This window comes from Sebastes umbrosus, chromosome 4 (assembly GCF_015220745.1).
Source record: "Sebastes umbrosus isolate fSebUmb1 chromosome 4, fSebUmb1.pri, whole genome shotgun sequence".
Taxonomy (NCBI): Eukaryota; Metazoa; Chordata; class Actinopteri; order Perciformes; family Sebastidae; genus Sebastes; species Sebastes umbrosus.
The window spans coordinates 21,037,852-21,052,091 of record NC_051272.1 but is presented as its reverse complement, the minus strand read 5'-3'; the positions used below and the strand labels follow the sequence as shown (position 1 = coordinate 21,052,091).

The 14,240-nt window shown below is 42.8% G+C and overlaps 1 protein-coding gene across 3 annotated transcripts in view; it reads left to right on the top strand.

Moving 5' to 3' along the window:
* Nucleotides 1–1,812: 1,812 nt before the first annotated feature.
* The window catches only part of LOC119486865 (potassium voltage-gated channel subfamily D member 2-like), a 42,003-nt gene continuing 29,575 nt past the window's right edge, over nt 1,813–14,240 (top strand). The window contains exons 1-2 of one of the 3 annotated variants that reach the window (XM_037767344.1): nt 1,813–2,278; nt 2,521–3,725. In XM_037767344.1, coding sequence (XP_037623272.1) covers nt 2,614–3,725 — 1,112 coding nt within the window. In that variant the 5' untranslated portion in view covers nt 1,813–2,278; nt 2,521–2,613. The remainder of the gene's footprint in view (nt 2,279–2,520; nt 3,726–14,240) is intronic. The other 2 variants (XM_037767343.1, XM_037767345.1) reach the window with 2 other exon arrangements.

Here is a 14,240-nt window from a genome sequence, read left to right as displayed (position 1 = left end):
GGGGACCAGAGGCTGGGTGTGAATGCAGTGCACTGGCTGAAGATCTGGAGAACAAAAGGCCACAGGTCTGACTAGTGCAATGTGTCCATCAGCGCCCACTTATACTGTCAAACTGTCCTTGAGCAAGACACTGGACCACTTCCTGCACTCTTGTTGCAAATTACAGTACTCTGAATAAGAGCAACAGCTGTGGTACTTTTTAAGAGAATGAATCTACAACTCATTTCGGTTAGGGTCGGGAGTCTGGGTCAATGAAGAGGCGGTCCATTTTCTAGCAGCTGTGTGTACTTAACAATGACTCTGAACCCCTGAAGCTGGAGAAGATCTACAGCTAAGTGTTCTACAGTGTAAAACATACCAGGAAACTGTAACCTGCATGCAAGTCTGCCAAGATGTTGAAAGCTCCAGAGCTGTCCGTGGTGCTGAAACACAAAAAACAGTAAAAACGGCACCAAAATCTGCAAAAGGCTCAGTGCTCTCTATGTCCTGCACATGCTTCTCGGTGGACTGCCGCTGTCTCTAATCCCCTCGGAGATGACGGTGTTGTGTTGTGGAACACAGGAGACATTTCATTGATTATGGTTATTTTGGAAAATGTCAGTAGAGCAGTGTAGCCCGATGATGTTGACCTTTTCAGCCGCGTAGCATCACAGAACGATGCAATTCAAGATATTGATCACGAGCTGTTGCACATCTGAAATCCGTATATTTATTTCTCTTAAAAAAACAAACAAAAAATAATAATCCTGAATATTGAAATCAATAAATTTCGCCAAGAAACCATAAGCTTGGCATCGTGTAAGAGGTTTAATACGTAAAAGAAACAACGATATCACAGAGGCTTTTCTTTGTTTTTGGTTTATTTTTACGTTGTGAGACATTTGGTTTGATTGATTTACAACTGCTATTGATAACATTGATAACGTACAGCCACTAGATGTCACATTTACTTCACAACAAGTCGTGGCCAGGCTCTTACCGTCGATCTCAGCCATAGATTTGTTTTTTCCACACTAACTGACGACACAGAGATACCACGTGATACCAACGTCGTTTTACTATTGGCTCACAAGCCTTGTCAGAAATCAAACATCAGATATCTTCCAGAGAGATAAACAAAACAATCATTTTGGACCCGCCTACATTTTTTAAATGATTAATTCACAATCATAAAAAAAAAAAAAAATCTGGAAAACCCATACTTTTATTCGGCACCTTTCTAAAGTATTATTACGGTGCCGTATTATTATTTATATATATATATATTTGTTTTCAAAATATTTTTTATCAATAAGACCTTTAACACCATTTGAGTTACTATTTCAAATTATAACTTTGGGAGTATGAGCATTTCAGTTTTTGAGTCTTTGATTTTGGTTTAATTTTATGCTTTTATGACATTTCTTTAAGATTGTTTGGGTGATCATTTTTGAAATACACATCTGTACAAATTGTATTGATGTAAAATATCGTAGTATTTTTGATAAGATAAGAAAAGAAAAGAAAAAAAAATCCCCAATCAGGCTTATTGTTTTTTTTCTCTGTTAAGGATTTTTCAAAAGAAAAAAGGAGAAAGCCTTCAAAGCACTTTGCGCATCATCAACATGTCCAGAATAAGCCCCAAATCCATCACGACCTCCACAGAAAAACAAGCTCACCTTATTGAAGAGATTTCATTTTCTATCATATACAATCATAGACTATTACTATGTGGAGTAAGTCGAATTGAGGAGGGTTTCACGGTGTGCAGCGAGAGGAAAACACACAAACATGAGCGGTAAGTTGAAGGTTGTGGAGATGCCGCCTACCATTACGCATTGATTAGTCGCCCCACAGTGTGAAGCAGAGGAATTTCTGGGTGCAGATATAGGACCACTCCTCTCTCTCTCTCTCTGCATACCATTTTCTCTCTCCTCTCTCTCTCTCTCCACAGTAGAGGGGCTCGGCGGTGGTGAGGAGGAGGAGGAGGAGGAGGAGGAGGGGGAGGGTGGTCTTTGCAGTCGACGAGAGGAGGAACAGGAGTTTATTGAGGGAGGAAAAAAAAAAAACGCATGAGCACCGTTGCTTTGCGGATGGAAAAGAGAGAAAAGGGAAAAGATTGAGCTCGGACGACGCTCCGAAACTGCTGCTCGGATTGTTTAACTTGTTGATGCGACGTTATTCTACTGTGTTTTCCCCCCTCTGTCGTCTGGCTGCAGTGACAGATAGATGGGTGGCGGAATCGCAATCCGAGGATTTTATGAAACTCACCGTGGATTAAAAAGCAGCCTTCCCTAAGGTGGGTGCTTTTACTTTACATTCCTGGCTTATTGATGATGAGGTGACGAAACCCCAATTCATATTCTGCCGCAAAGTACAGTTACAATAGGGGGGAGAAAATGCTGGATGCTGGAGAGTGCTACTCAACAGTGCAATGCGCAGTGGCAGTATATATAAGTGTGTTTTCTCTTATTAAGCCCAGGTAGCTTCAGGAGCATTAACCACCAGTGTGTGTGTCTCTGTGCTGTTTCTTCCATGCAGATGCGATCCATCTCTGAGCCGTAGCACTGTGATAACCGGAGCAAAAGGGGGGGGTTTTTGTATTAAAAACCACCACTACAGACAGAGGCCAGCATGGCAGCAGGTGTAGCCGCGTGGCTCCCGTTCGCCCGGGCGGCCGCCATAGGATGGATGCCCGTGGCGAGCACCCCGATGCCCATCCCTCCGCAAGACAAGAAGAAAGGCAAGGACGGGCTCATCATCCTCAACGTGAGCGGCACCAAGTTCCAGACGTGGCGGACCACTCTGGAGAGGTACCCGGACACTTTGCTCGGGAGCACCGAGAGGGACTTCTTCTTCCACGAGGAGACGAACGAGTACTTTTTCGACCGTGACCCGGACATCTTCAGACACATTTTGAATTTCTACCGCACTGGGAAACTACACTATCCGCGCCAAGAGTGCATAGCTGCTTACGATGAAGAGCTCGCCTTTTTTGGCATCATCGCGGAGATCATTGGAGACTGTTGCTACGAGGAGTACAAGGACCGGAGGAGGGAGAACGCGGAGCGGCTCCAAGACGACGAGGAGATGGACCAGAGCAATGACGCACCGCCGGTCAACCTGTCGTCCAGGGAGTTCCTGTGGCGCGCTTTTGAAAACCCGCACACCAGCACCATGGCTCTGGTCTTCTACTATGTCACGGGCTTCTTCATAGCCATCTCGGTGATGGCCAACGTGGTGGAGACGGTGCCGTGCGGCGCTATGCCCAACAGGTCCAAGGAGCTGTCCTGCGGTGACCGTTACGCGCTGGCCTTCTTTTGTTTGGACACTGCGTGCGTAATGATATTCACGGTGGAGTATCTCCTCCGTTTGATAGCCGCACCGAGCCGCTACAAGTTCATGAAGAGTGTGATGAGCGTCATCGACGTGGTGGCCATCATGCCTTACTACATCGGCCTGGTGATGACCGACAACGACCAGGTGAGCGGCGCCTTCGTCACGCTCCGAGTCTTCCGGGTCTTTCGGATTTTCAAGTTCTCCCGACACTCCGCGGGGCTGCGCATCCTGGGCTACACCCTGAAGAGCTGCGCCTCCGAGCTGGGCTTCTTGCTCTTCTCCCTCACCATGGCCATCATTATCTTTGCCACGGTCATGTTTTATGCAGAAAAAGGCTCCACAGCCAGCAAGTTCACCAGTATCCCCGCGGCGTTTTGGTACACCATTGTCACCATGACAACACTGGGGTAAGTGGCTGCACATATAAGAGAAAACCCTTTAAGCTAACTTCCTCCTGTGAAACACCCATATCTACACAAAACAAGTCATGAATTACTTTATTACAGTAATACCATTTATTAATCAACTATTTATTGTTTTTCTAGCCTAATTAGAGCCTAATTGGCACACATGTTCAGGCCATTGTTTGGAGCTGTAAGTGGCTGCACATAAGAGAAACCCTTTAAAGGTCCCATATTGTCATGTCTGTTACAGTATAAAGCAGGTTTAAGCGCTATATAAATACTGTGAAAGTATCGAAACGTTCAATATACGGAGAAATACTCACAGCCCGTATTCAGAAACTGTGTGTTTGAAACAAGCCCGTCAGGATTTCTGTCCATATGTGATGTCACAAATCTACGATATTTAGACCATTACACGGTTTTAAAGGTGAACATTCTAAATGTGTCCCAGTTTAAGTATAAAGTATAAGTATATGTCCCAGTATAAAGCAGGTTTAAGTGCTATATAAATACCGTGAAAGTATCGAAACGTTCAATATACGGAGAAATACTCACAGCCCCGTATTCAGAAACTGTGTGTTTGAAAACAAGCCGTCAGGATTTCTGTCCATTTGTGATGTCACAAATCTACAATATTTAGACCATTACACGGTTTTAAAGGTGAACATTCTAAATGTGTCCCAGTTTATTTCTGGTTACAGTGTGTATGTGAATGACATCAGCTGACAGGATGTAAATATGGACTCGAGCCGTTGCCTAGCAACGCAATTCCGTTGCATTCCATCGAAAAGCGTTTCAGACAGAGGGTGAATACAGGTTTATTCAGGCAGACAGTTTGAGGAAAATATATATATTTTTTTTAACATTACAGCATGCAAACATGTTATAGTCAAAACATAAAATACAAGTATGAACCTGAAAATGAGCATAATATGGGACCTTTTAAGCTCACTTAACTAGCTTACTACCTCCTATGAAACACCCATATCTACAGCGAAACACGACACAAAACAATTCATTAATGAGTTAATTAAAGTAATAGCATTTATTAATCAACTATTTATTATTGAGGAGCAGTTAAAATAGCTGTACAGAGCCTAATTAGCACACATGTTCAGGCCATTGTTTGGAGCCAATTGTGGTGCTGCCACAGGTGTGCACAGTGGGCGTATTAACAACCAATATGAGTTGCAGCGCAGGAGGTTTATAAAAGCTGCTGTGCGCCATTCACTGCCTGTCAATGAGCCTCACAAAACAGTCCTCATCCGAAGGTTAAGGCCTCGTCCCTGCCTGTTTTCTATGCTCTTTAATGGACGCGCTCTTTTGGAAAGGTTACCGCAGTGAGCACAAACACTGTGACCAATAAACAGACAGTGGAAGGGGATTTTCAGAAATTCAGCTTTACAGGAGAGCCCTCAGGAGCACATAAAGAGAGGCTCCTATACCTGTAACTGGCCAAAGATCCTGCATATACCGCATTTCCTTAGGATTAAAGGCAGAGTACAAAATGTATAGACTACACACACCTCCCCCTTCCCTCTCACACACACCGTCTCTGAGGTCCTCTCTCTTCCTTTAACGAGGTACAGTAAATATTTGAATGTTAATTTCATGCTCGTGAACAACCGTCAGCTGCACTATCTGCTGATGTGGCATAAAATAATTAAAAGCAAGTTAAAACGATTACATCAATTTAATTTTGTATTGATGGACGCACTCAACCGCTCAGATGGATGCATTATTCTTATTACTGTTATTTTCCATTTGTTCACTCCAGTTCAGCATTCTGCTTTGTGCTTTCCAAGGTGCTGAAAAGTTGTTGTCAATGAGAAGCCTGGATGATTTTTTATCTGTTTTAATTGACTAAAGCAAATGTGGCGTTTGAGTGCCTTGTTTATTAAGTTATGCAGTTGGAAATATAATAATTGGACCGTTTCTAATTTGTGTGTAAAAATATCCTGGTTAATTCTGCGTGAGGTTGAACAGCCACTCAGCCAGTGTTAGTCCTCACACGCTGCTCTTCTCACTGATGACACAGGTCCTGTTGAAATAATGTTGTCTTTTAATTTCAAAGCTTTAACATCGCAGATCAAACATTGCAAAACAAATAGCCTCTGGCTGTGTGTACTCGTGTGTAGAAGTGCGTGCTTGAGATGTGTCAGGCATACTTGTGTGAATATGAAGTTTTCAGAATTATTTGTGGTTTAACGGATGCAGAGATGTGTACGCTTCATACAAACAAACTGACTTTTTATGTGTTTGATATTCCTGATCCTCGTCTCTGCATTGATGCAGCCGCTCTGCACCTGGTTGCCGTTCAGCTCTGCAGGCTACACATCTTATTGTTGTAATTATGATTATTATTATTATTTATTGTCACTACGCCAACCTCTCTCTATCTGCCCCCATGCAGCGGGTGACACTGAGTTAGTGGATTTCCTGTCTTCTTAATAGCACACAAAGCTCCCCCCCTGCACTCACTCAATACCAGTCAAACTACCGCTCACCCTCGAAATGACCACTGAGCGCATAATTAGTGATATGCACGATCCGGTGATTGAGGCCGCCAGCTTGAACGTATACTGTAATGCTGCATTGGCCACGCTTTTCCATTCACATTCAGATGAGAGATGAGTTGTGCAAGAGGAGGGTACATAATTTATCTTTGGGGAGCAACAAAGATGTTGCTGCATTCAGCTCGGAATCCCCTTTGTGTTGCTTAAAGATGGATTTGAAAAAGATGTTCTGCCGTGCGAGAACAAAAACGGAAACGTCCTTGGTAATGGGGACGTTTTCTGTCACTCCATTGTGAACCGTGGCAGCCCGGCTGACAGATTTGCAACCTCAAGTGAAGCCTTGCAGTGGCGCAGAATGCTGCATAGTGGACCACCGGTGGAGAGGCTGAACACCCATCACTGAAAGACAAAGTCGGCCCGTTCTCATGATCCATCATTGTCTCGAGGTGTGCTTTTAAAAAAACACATACACTAGAGCTGAATACACTGAAGTGAGGAAAATATCTGTTGTGCTCTCCTCCTGTAACCTTCAAATACTTATCTGATAAGGCGAAATGATGGTCTGTTTCAGATCTCACCATGCCGAAAAATTGATCCACGCCTAACAAATAGTTATTTAAGTCAGATACGAATAGGGTAGTCTCTCCATTCGGTCCCAAATACGCTCTTTAAAGACTAGCGGGGGGCGCTGCTGGCTGTAACCTCCATTTGAGGCGTTTGATTCCATTCTGATAGTCAATGATGCCGTATCCCTGCGTGGTATCATGATGCCTTTCCACTACATATATTTTCAATTTCCCTGACTCAAACCCTGTGGAAGTAAAGACAGTGGCGTGCGTTCTCTCCCCCGCTGATGGCCCATTGATTGTGCTTAAGCAGACGTGCAGACATTGGGAGAGCAGGGGCTCCCGTTCAGAGGCACTTGGCAGGCAGCCTGAATGAAAGGGAAGGGTGCCTGGAGACTATAGCGGGGGAATCAATAGCGCTGTGCAGCTGCGTGTCACGCCTCTGTGTGTCTGCTGCTCTGTGCCACCAAACACAGGACAAGACCCACTTATCCCTCCTTATTTATTGAGCCTAATCTCTGTGGCTGCTTTCGGATACCTAACAAAGAGGAAGCCGCCTCTGTCAGAATGCGCCTGCCAACGTCTCAGAGAATCGGGTGACTGGGTGTAAAATATGAGATTCTTATCTGCGGTATTGCAATATCTTTTGAAAACGGCACAGAGAGTGTAATTTTGTGACTTGATTTAATACGGTCCACTTTAAAGGATCAGTGTGTAACATTTAGGGGATCTATTGGCAGAAATAGAATATAATATTAATAAGTATGTGTATAATCACATGAAAATAAGAATTGTTGTGTTTTTGTTAGCTTAGAATGAGCCCTTCATATCTACATAGGGAGCGGGTCTTCTCCACGGAGTTCACCATGTTGCACCGCCTTGTTTCTACTGTAGCCCAGAACAGCTTGGGCCGGAGTCAATAACGTTACTCACTCCCGTCGCCGCTGCTCTCTCTCTCTTGCATCACCACTCACTTCCCACATACACACTAGGCTTGCTGCGGTAGTAGTTGTTACCGGTGTTACACGGTGGTCGGGCATACACCGATTACATTACTTGCCCACCGCCCCCACTGTTGTTTTGCTTCTTTTTTTTTATAGAAATAAAACCCATTTAGTTCATTTTGGCGTATCAGTGGTGTGTGATCAATATATAGTCGGACGACGGACGCTACAATCTGAAAGTGAAAGTGTCTGCTCCGTATGGAGTCTCAGCACAGAGCAGCAGGAGTGAGATTTCACACACACGGGATGAGAGAGAGTTGACAGACAGGACGATGGCTGAGGATTTGGTGTCAAAGCGAAAAGCAAAAGCGCCTATTTGGCAATATTTCAGATTTAAACCCAATGCTATAAGGGAACCATAATGTTAATGAGTCAATCGCCATGAGGAGGATGGAGCGGTCTCAGCCGGTGTGTGAGGCGCAGCAGAACTCCAGGTGGAAACCTGCAGCCTCGCAGCAAAAGCTGGACTGGAGAGGCCAGACAGCCACCTGACGGTAAAGATCAAAGTAAGCGCACTACATATATTGAGCACCTAGAGAGGGCCATTCGCATTTTCCTCACCGCTACATACCGCCAGATCTTAAACACCATTCCTTTAAGGCAGCGATAGATTCCTATATATAGATAGCATCCCACTTTATTAGGCTGGAATCAGATGATGCGGTGTGTTTCTTCCTCTTGTTTTCCTCTAGATGATCCACACGGTCAGGGTGAATTAGCTGCAGAGGGACTTTTTGGTGCTTCAGATCTTTTAAGTGATTTAAGGTGTAATGGAGTGCACTGCTGAGAGCAGCTGTGAAAACGGTGGAAGTCAAGCGCAACCCACAAGGGAAGGGGAGCGTGGAGGACAGGGTTTAGTGTGGCACACAGGCACACACGGACACAAACAGACATTACCTTTGATAGACGTAGCGGAGCCGACCATCCGACACATTTCTTTTTTGTTTCAAACACACACTTAGGGCTGTGCAATTTGGAGAAAAAAATCAAATATCACAATATTTTTTACCAAATACCTTGAAATTGCAACAATACTGTAGAGGTGAATATTGGTGCTTTTACAAAATATTTACAAAATTCGATTTTTGATAAATGATCATCAGTAATGTGAATATAATGACTAAGTGTGTAAAGACAAATAATAAAACAGCTTTAACAGTCTGGTAAGTTCAGAAAATTACATAATTTTACTGTAATGCAGCCTTTAAAACCAGGATAAGACACTTATGCCATATTATGAAATATTAAGACGATATCTATTCTCATATCACAATATCGCTATAATACCGTTATATTGCCCAGCCCTACACATACTTTTCTCACTATCGTCATATCAGTATCCTTCTTTCAGCCTCTGGATAATGCTGAGAGTATTCTAATTACCTATTTGTTGTGACATTTATGTGCATTGTCCTACGGTGCAACAAACACGTCTACACGCTGTAGTCACTCAACAGATGCAGAATTTATCACCATGTCGTTTCGTCCACGCCGCAGCTCCGCCCACCAAATACGACTGGAAGGGCCTGACAAGTGAGCCCTATAAACCTCTCAGGGTAGGATTTATAAGACAGAAAAGGCAAGGTTAACAGACATGAGGGTCACTGCTGGGCTCATAAACCACCAGGAGTATAACCATTATGATGCTTGCCAGTTTTGACACCTCAACCCCCGTCGCAATCAAAGCCTACAATGCAAAGCATTAACATCCTGCTCCGATATGGTGCAGAGCAAAGCTTTTTGAAGTCCAAACATGTCACATGTAATTAAATGCACAGGAACAATCTGGAGGGGCTTTTACTGTGTCTGTACCGGCGAGATAATAAATGCATTTTGATGATATGGTTGGATAAGTTACCCCCTCGCAGCCAATGCAGAGGATTTTCACTCTTCTTTTTTTTTCTCCGCCTGAGCACGACAGTCAGCGAGAACATTTGGTGTGTTTGATGATGTACTGCAACGGGTGTAATTTTTTTGTGTTCAGTAGAATACATTACACCACTTGGCATTGTGTATGTTATGCACATTATGAAAATCAGCAACCCATTATGAGCGACGTGATGAATCGCCGTGTAAAGCAAAAGTGGCTGATGTGAGGTGATGTGTAGGCCGCCATTAGCCTGTAGGCTCAGAGTGCCTCTCCAGGTGCTTCATTGGGGAGGAGAGGTGATGCTAATACGAGGCTGGTATAATGGTCCTGAAGTGACAGGTGACTTAATGAGGGAAACCTGGCACTGAGATGCAAAGCTCCTTTCTGCCCATGCAAATGAGTGCGAAATGGAGGAGTGAGAGCGAGGCGAGGGGCGGGAGCAGGCAGCCTTCTTCAGAGGAGATTAAGATCATTGTGAAAGACGGAATCTTTGAGAAAAAAAATGCTCTTTTTTTTCTGCTAAATTGAAAATACGCAAGCCCCTGCATTTTCTTTATTCTCTTTGTTTTCATCACACTGCTACAGTTTCACACTGGCAGCTAGAGATTTAAAAGGGTGTTATGGAGGTGTGAGTTGAATGATTGATTAACATTTTATAGGCATTCATATATTACAGATTTATTACATCACATTTATGTACTTTTTAATAGGTAGAAACTTTCATTTGCACCTTAAATTACATTTTAATGATAGTATGTATTGTATAATATAATGTCAAAAAGAAAATGTATTTGTGGTCAGTGAACTCTGAAGTGAAAAACAGATCCTGTCCAGCTGGTAGGTTGATGTGAGGATACTGTGTATGTGAACTGACTCTAAAAGCAGGCATGCGTCACTGCGGATGGTCAGATTGATAAATAATCTATATAGCAAGGACAAAATGGCTGTCCCTCCATTTGATTCGATTTCTTTGACAACCCGTCTTCGAGGCAGCGCCAATAACACTCATTCCATGTGGGGGGTTTTTCATTAATTCACTTTGAATGTGCTGCATTAAGCAGGGAAATAGACTAGCATGTTCTGCTCTTGGGCCTGGGTAACGTAGTGTGAGGACATAAAATATGGCATCAGTGTTTTTTCCCACCGCTCAGCATTTTCATCTTCTTCTTTGTGTTTGCAAGCAACGTCAAAGATTAATGGAATTTTCCAGAACGAGATTAAAGTTGCTCCGAACCAAAGCAAGCATCACTGCATTAGGAAATAAACAGATATGTGAGAAAACACATCACCTCGATTTCATTGTTGTTAGAAAGTATTTGCTCCGCCTGGCTCCACTTCCATCCAATCTAACAGCCAAGAAACCCTGACCCAGCTTGAGAGAATGAACGAAATGGGGGGAAATATTGCTTATATTATGTGACTGCATCCTATCTTGAAAGTCGATATGTCGTGAAAGATATCGGATGTAAAGTGTACGCCGTGAGATCAGTGGATCAAATGGTGTGCAAATGATAAACCCAAGCCCAACAGCTATCTTCTCCTCTGGTGCTGCATGGCTTATTTACATACTCAGCATTTACATACAGATGAAAATGGCTGGTCTGGTCGTGGAGATTGGTATGCAGACACACATAATGCCTCCTCATCACTTTGTTGAGATGTACAACAGTCTTCTAAGCGGTTTACACTGCGCTTAGCATCAGATCCATGCAATTATCATGTCAAATGTGTTCTACAAAAACATATTTAAAGAAGATTTTAGGATTGTCAGGCTATATGTAGAGCTCATTATTCTAAACACGTATCCCTATATTAGTATTTACGTCTCTAGTGACAAAGGTGCATACTGTTTTAGTTGCTTACAGAGGCTATCCCATGGTGGCCAAAAGAAGAAGGGCTGAGTGATGCCACGAAATTTGGTTTCAGTCCAATACCAAGTAATACCAAGGCCAGAATCGAATCGATCTGAGACCTTTCATTATTAAAGAGGACCTATTATGCTTTTGTGCTTTTTCTCTTTCCTTTAGTGTTACAAAGTTACAAAGCCCAAAGTCCAGGCCAAAGGGCCAAAGGGCCAAAGGGAGTTACTCTCCCCCACAGAAACACTGCTCCATAACTGTCTGAAAAGCCTTGATTGAAGTACTGACTTTTCTTCTTCGTAACGTGGTGATGTCACCACGTAACACTTCTGCATAATACCTGCCTAGCGGCTATTTGGCGCGCACTCAAACAGAGCTAGTTAGAGCGGAGCTGGAGCGGGGTCCAAAGAGTTTGGTTGGGTTGACCAATCACAACAGAGGTACTGCAGCACAGCCAGTATGAGAAAAATTATGCTTTGTTTTTTTTAACATGAAAGTGTGTAAACATGTAGTAGATCCCAAAATACATGTATGAACCTGGAAATAAGCATAATAGGTCCTCTTTACAGGCAGTAATGTATTATGATGTAGGGGAGGACCATGCGTCATGATTTTAGGTGAATATTATCATCTTATCATCATTAGTAGGCTACTTCTGAATATGTTTTGGTGGTTAATAACAAAAATGTTTATTGTGTGAATTCTATGAGATAACGAAGAGTTTGGCATGTGCATATACACAACAACAGCAGAGAAACAAAGAGTTCATGCATTAATAAGAGTGTTCATTCCATTTTCTTTTTGTATCAATCTCATTGATGTGAGCATCGATACCTAAAACAAGACTTAGTGCCGGTAGTCTCAATCCATTAGGTATCGATTCACCCACCACTCCTACAGCACAATGCAACCTAGGAAAACACCAGCAAATATCTTCACCGCTTTACAATACACACGCGACACGGAAATACACAAATGCAAGAAACAAAAGAGATGTTCTCAAAGACACTAATGAGCTAAGGTTGTCTACTTAAGTGATGTTTAAGTCAAATGCTGTTTCCCTTGATTCCAGTCTTTATGCTAAGCTAAGCTAACCAGCTGCTGGCTTTTGCTTCGTATTCATGAGTCTGAGTCTGAGACTGTCCTCCCAAGAAGAAACAACAGCATAAAATGCCCCTAAAACAATATACCTTTACGTTCAAGTGACAAAGCCCTATAGCACCCATGGTAATTATGACGGGAGAAAAGTATGGCGTTTATTTAGTATCAAAATCCGCGCACGCACAGAACAGTATCCGCGAGCGGAAGAGCATCCTCCCGAGGGACCAGTTCAGCTCCGTGTGCACAAATACTGTCGCGCGAGCACAGGCAGGGCTGTGATGAGCGCTTGCTCAACCCTCTCTACACACTTGCAACTGCTCAACTCGCTCGCTCGTCAAGTTGACTTTTGAGACTTTGGAGGCGGGGATGGAATAGACAGTGGCTGATGTGTCCGCTCATTGATTGGTTACTTTCAACACCTACAGTCTCTGACGGCGAAGGCAGAACATGAATAATTCATGAACACGTGACACCGTTGTCCAATCATAGAGCACAGAACACGTGAACATCCACTCCTCCAAATATCACAATGTTGTATCTGGAAAGTTGTCTGTTCCTCCAGTTTGGAGAAACAGACAGGAGTTACTGTACGAAAGCAAAGCAATGTACAGCTGTGGACAGGGCCGGCAGCAAAACATATTTTAGCCATCTAAAATGTATCATATTTTCACTGCTTTATCTTGCCGTCAGACAGCCCTTTCAAACGGGGAACTATTCTGAAATTGAAACTTATCTATACTCTCTCAAAGACGTTGATAAAAACAGTATAGATAAGTTTCACTTTAAGTTCAGCTCCACATTAGAAAATATTCTTATAGTCAAAACATAAAACTGATTTATTTTTCAATAGTGATTTCGAACATCTTTGGAAGGCGCAGACAAATAATGCTGTTCTGCCGATAAAGACGTCAGATCAGAAAAAGCAACATATTTTGTTGTTTAAATTGGAGGACTAGTCTCATCCAACTCTTGACAAAAAGCATATATCCTAAAATGTTGAACAATTCCTTTAAGCGCTTTGAGTTCTCTCCCTCTTATTCTGAAAGGATCTTTATATTATTGTAAAGGTTATTTTACTTTCCATTGTGGCAATTCATGTCCTTTCATTTTAGATGGCCCTCATTTTCAATAAAACATTTTCACATACTGCAGAAACCCTTTTTATGAGTTTGAGTCCAGCCACTAAAAGTTTCCTTGGAGAGACATACTGTAGTCACGACTACTCACTTGTTTAAATTTTTTCATGGTCGGGGTTTCACTGTGAGGTCAGAAAACTAATTATCAGCTCAACATGGTGTTGAAACAACAGAGGAATGATTTGTTATGAATAATTCCCACTCGGTCACATTAGCATTGCGGAAAAAAGAAAAATCACTGTAATAAATTGTGGAGTTAAACATATGCAAGTCACTGGCCTTGCATTTGTTACTTCTGTGTAACACTTGAGCTAATCGGCATAACACAGAACAGGCTGCGGTTTGTATTCACAGAGAAGCTGTAACATCTTTAATGTCCGCTATGCCTGTCTGAACATTACCACTCCCCGCGTTGGCATGTAATGAGTGCTGGTTGAGGGAGAAACAGTTGTTCTTTTATTTTTAG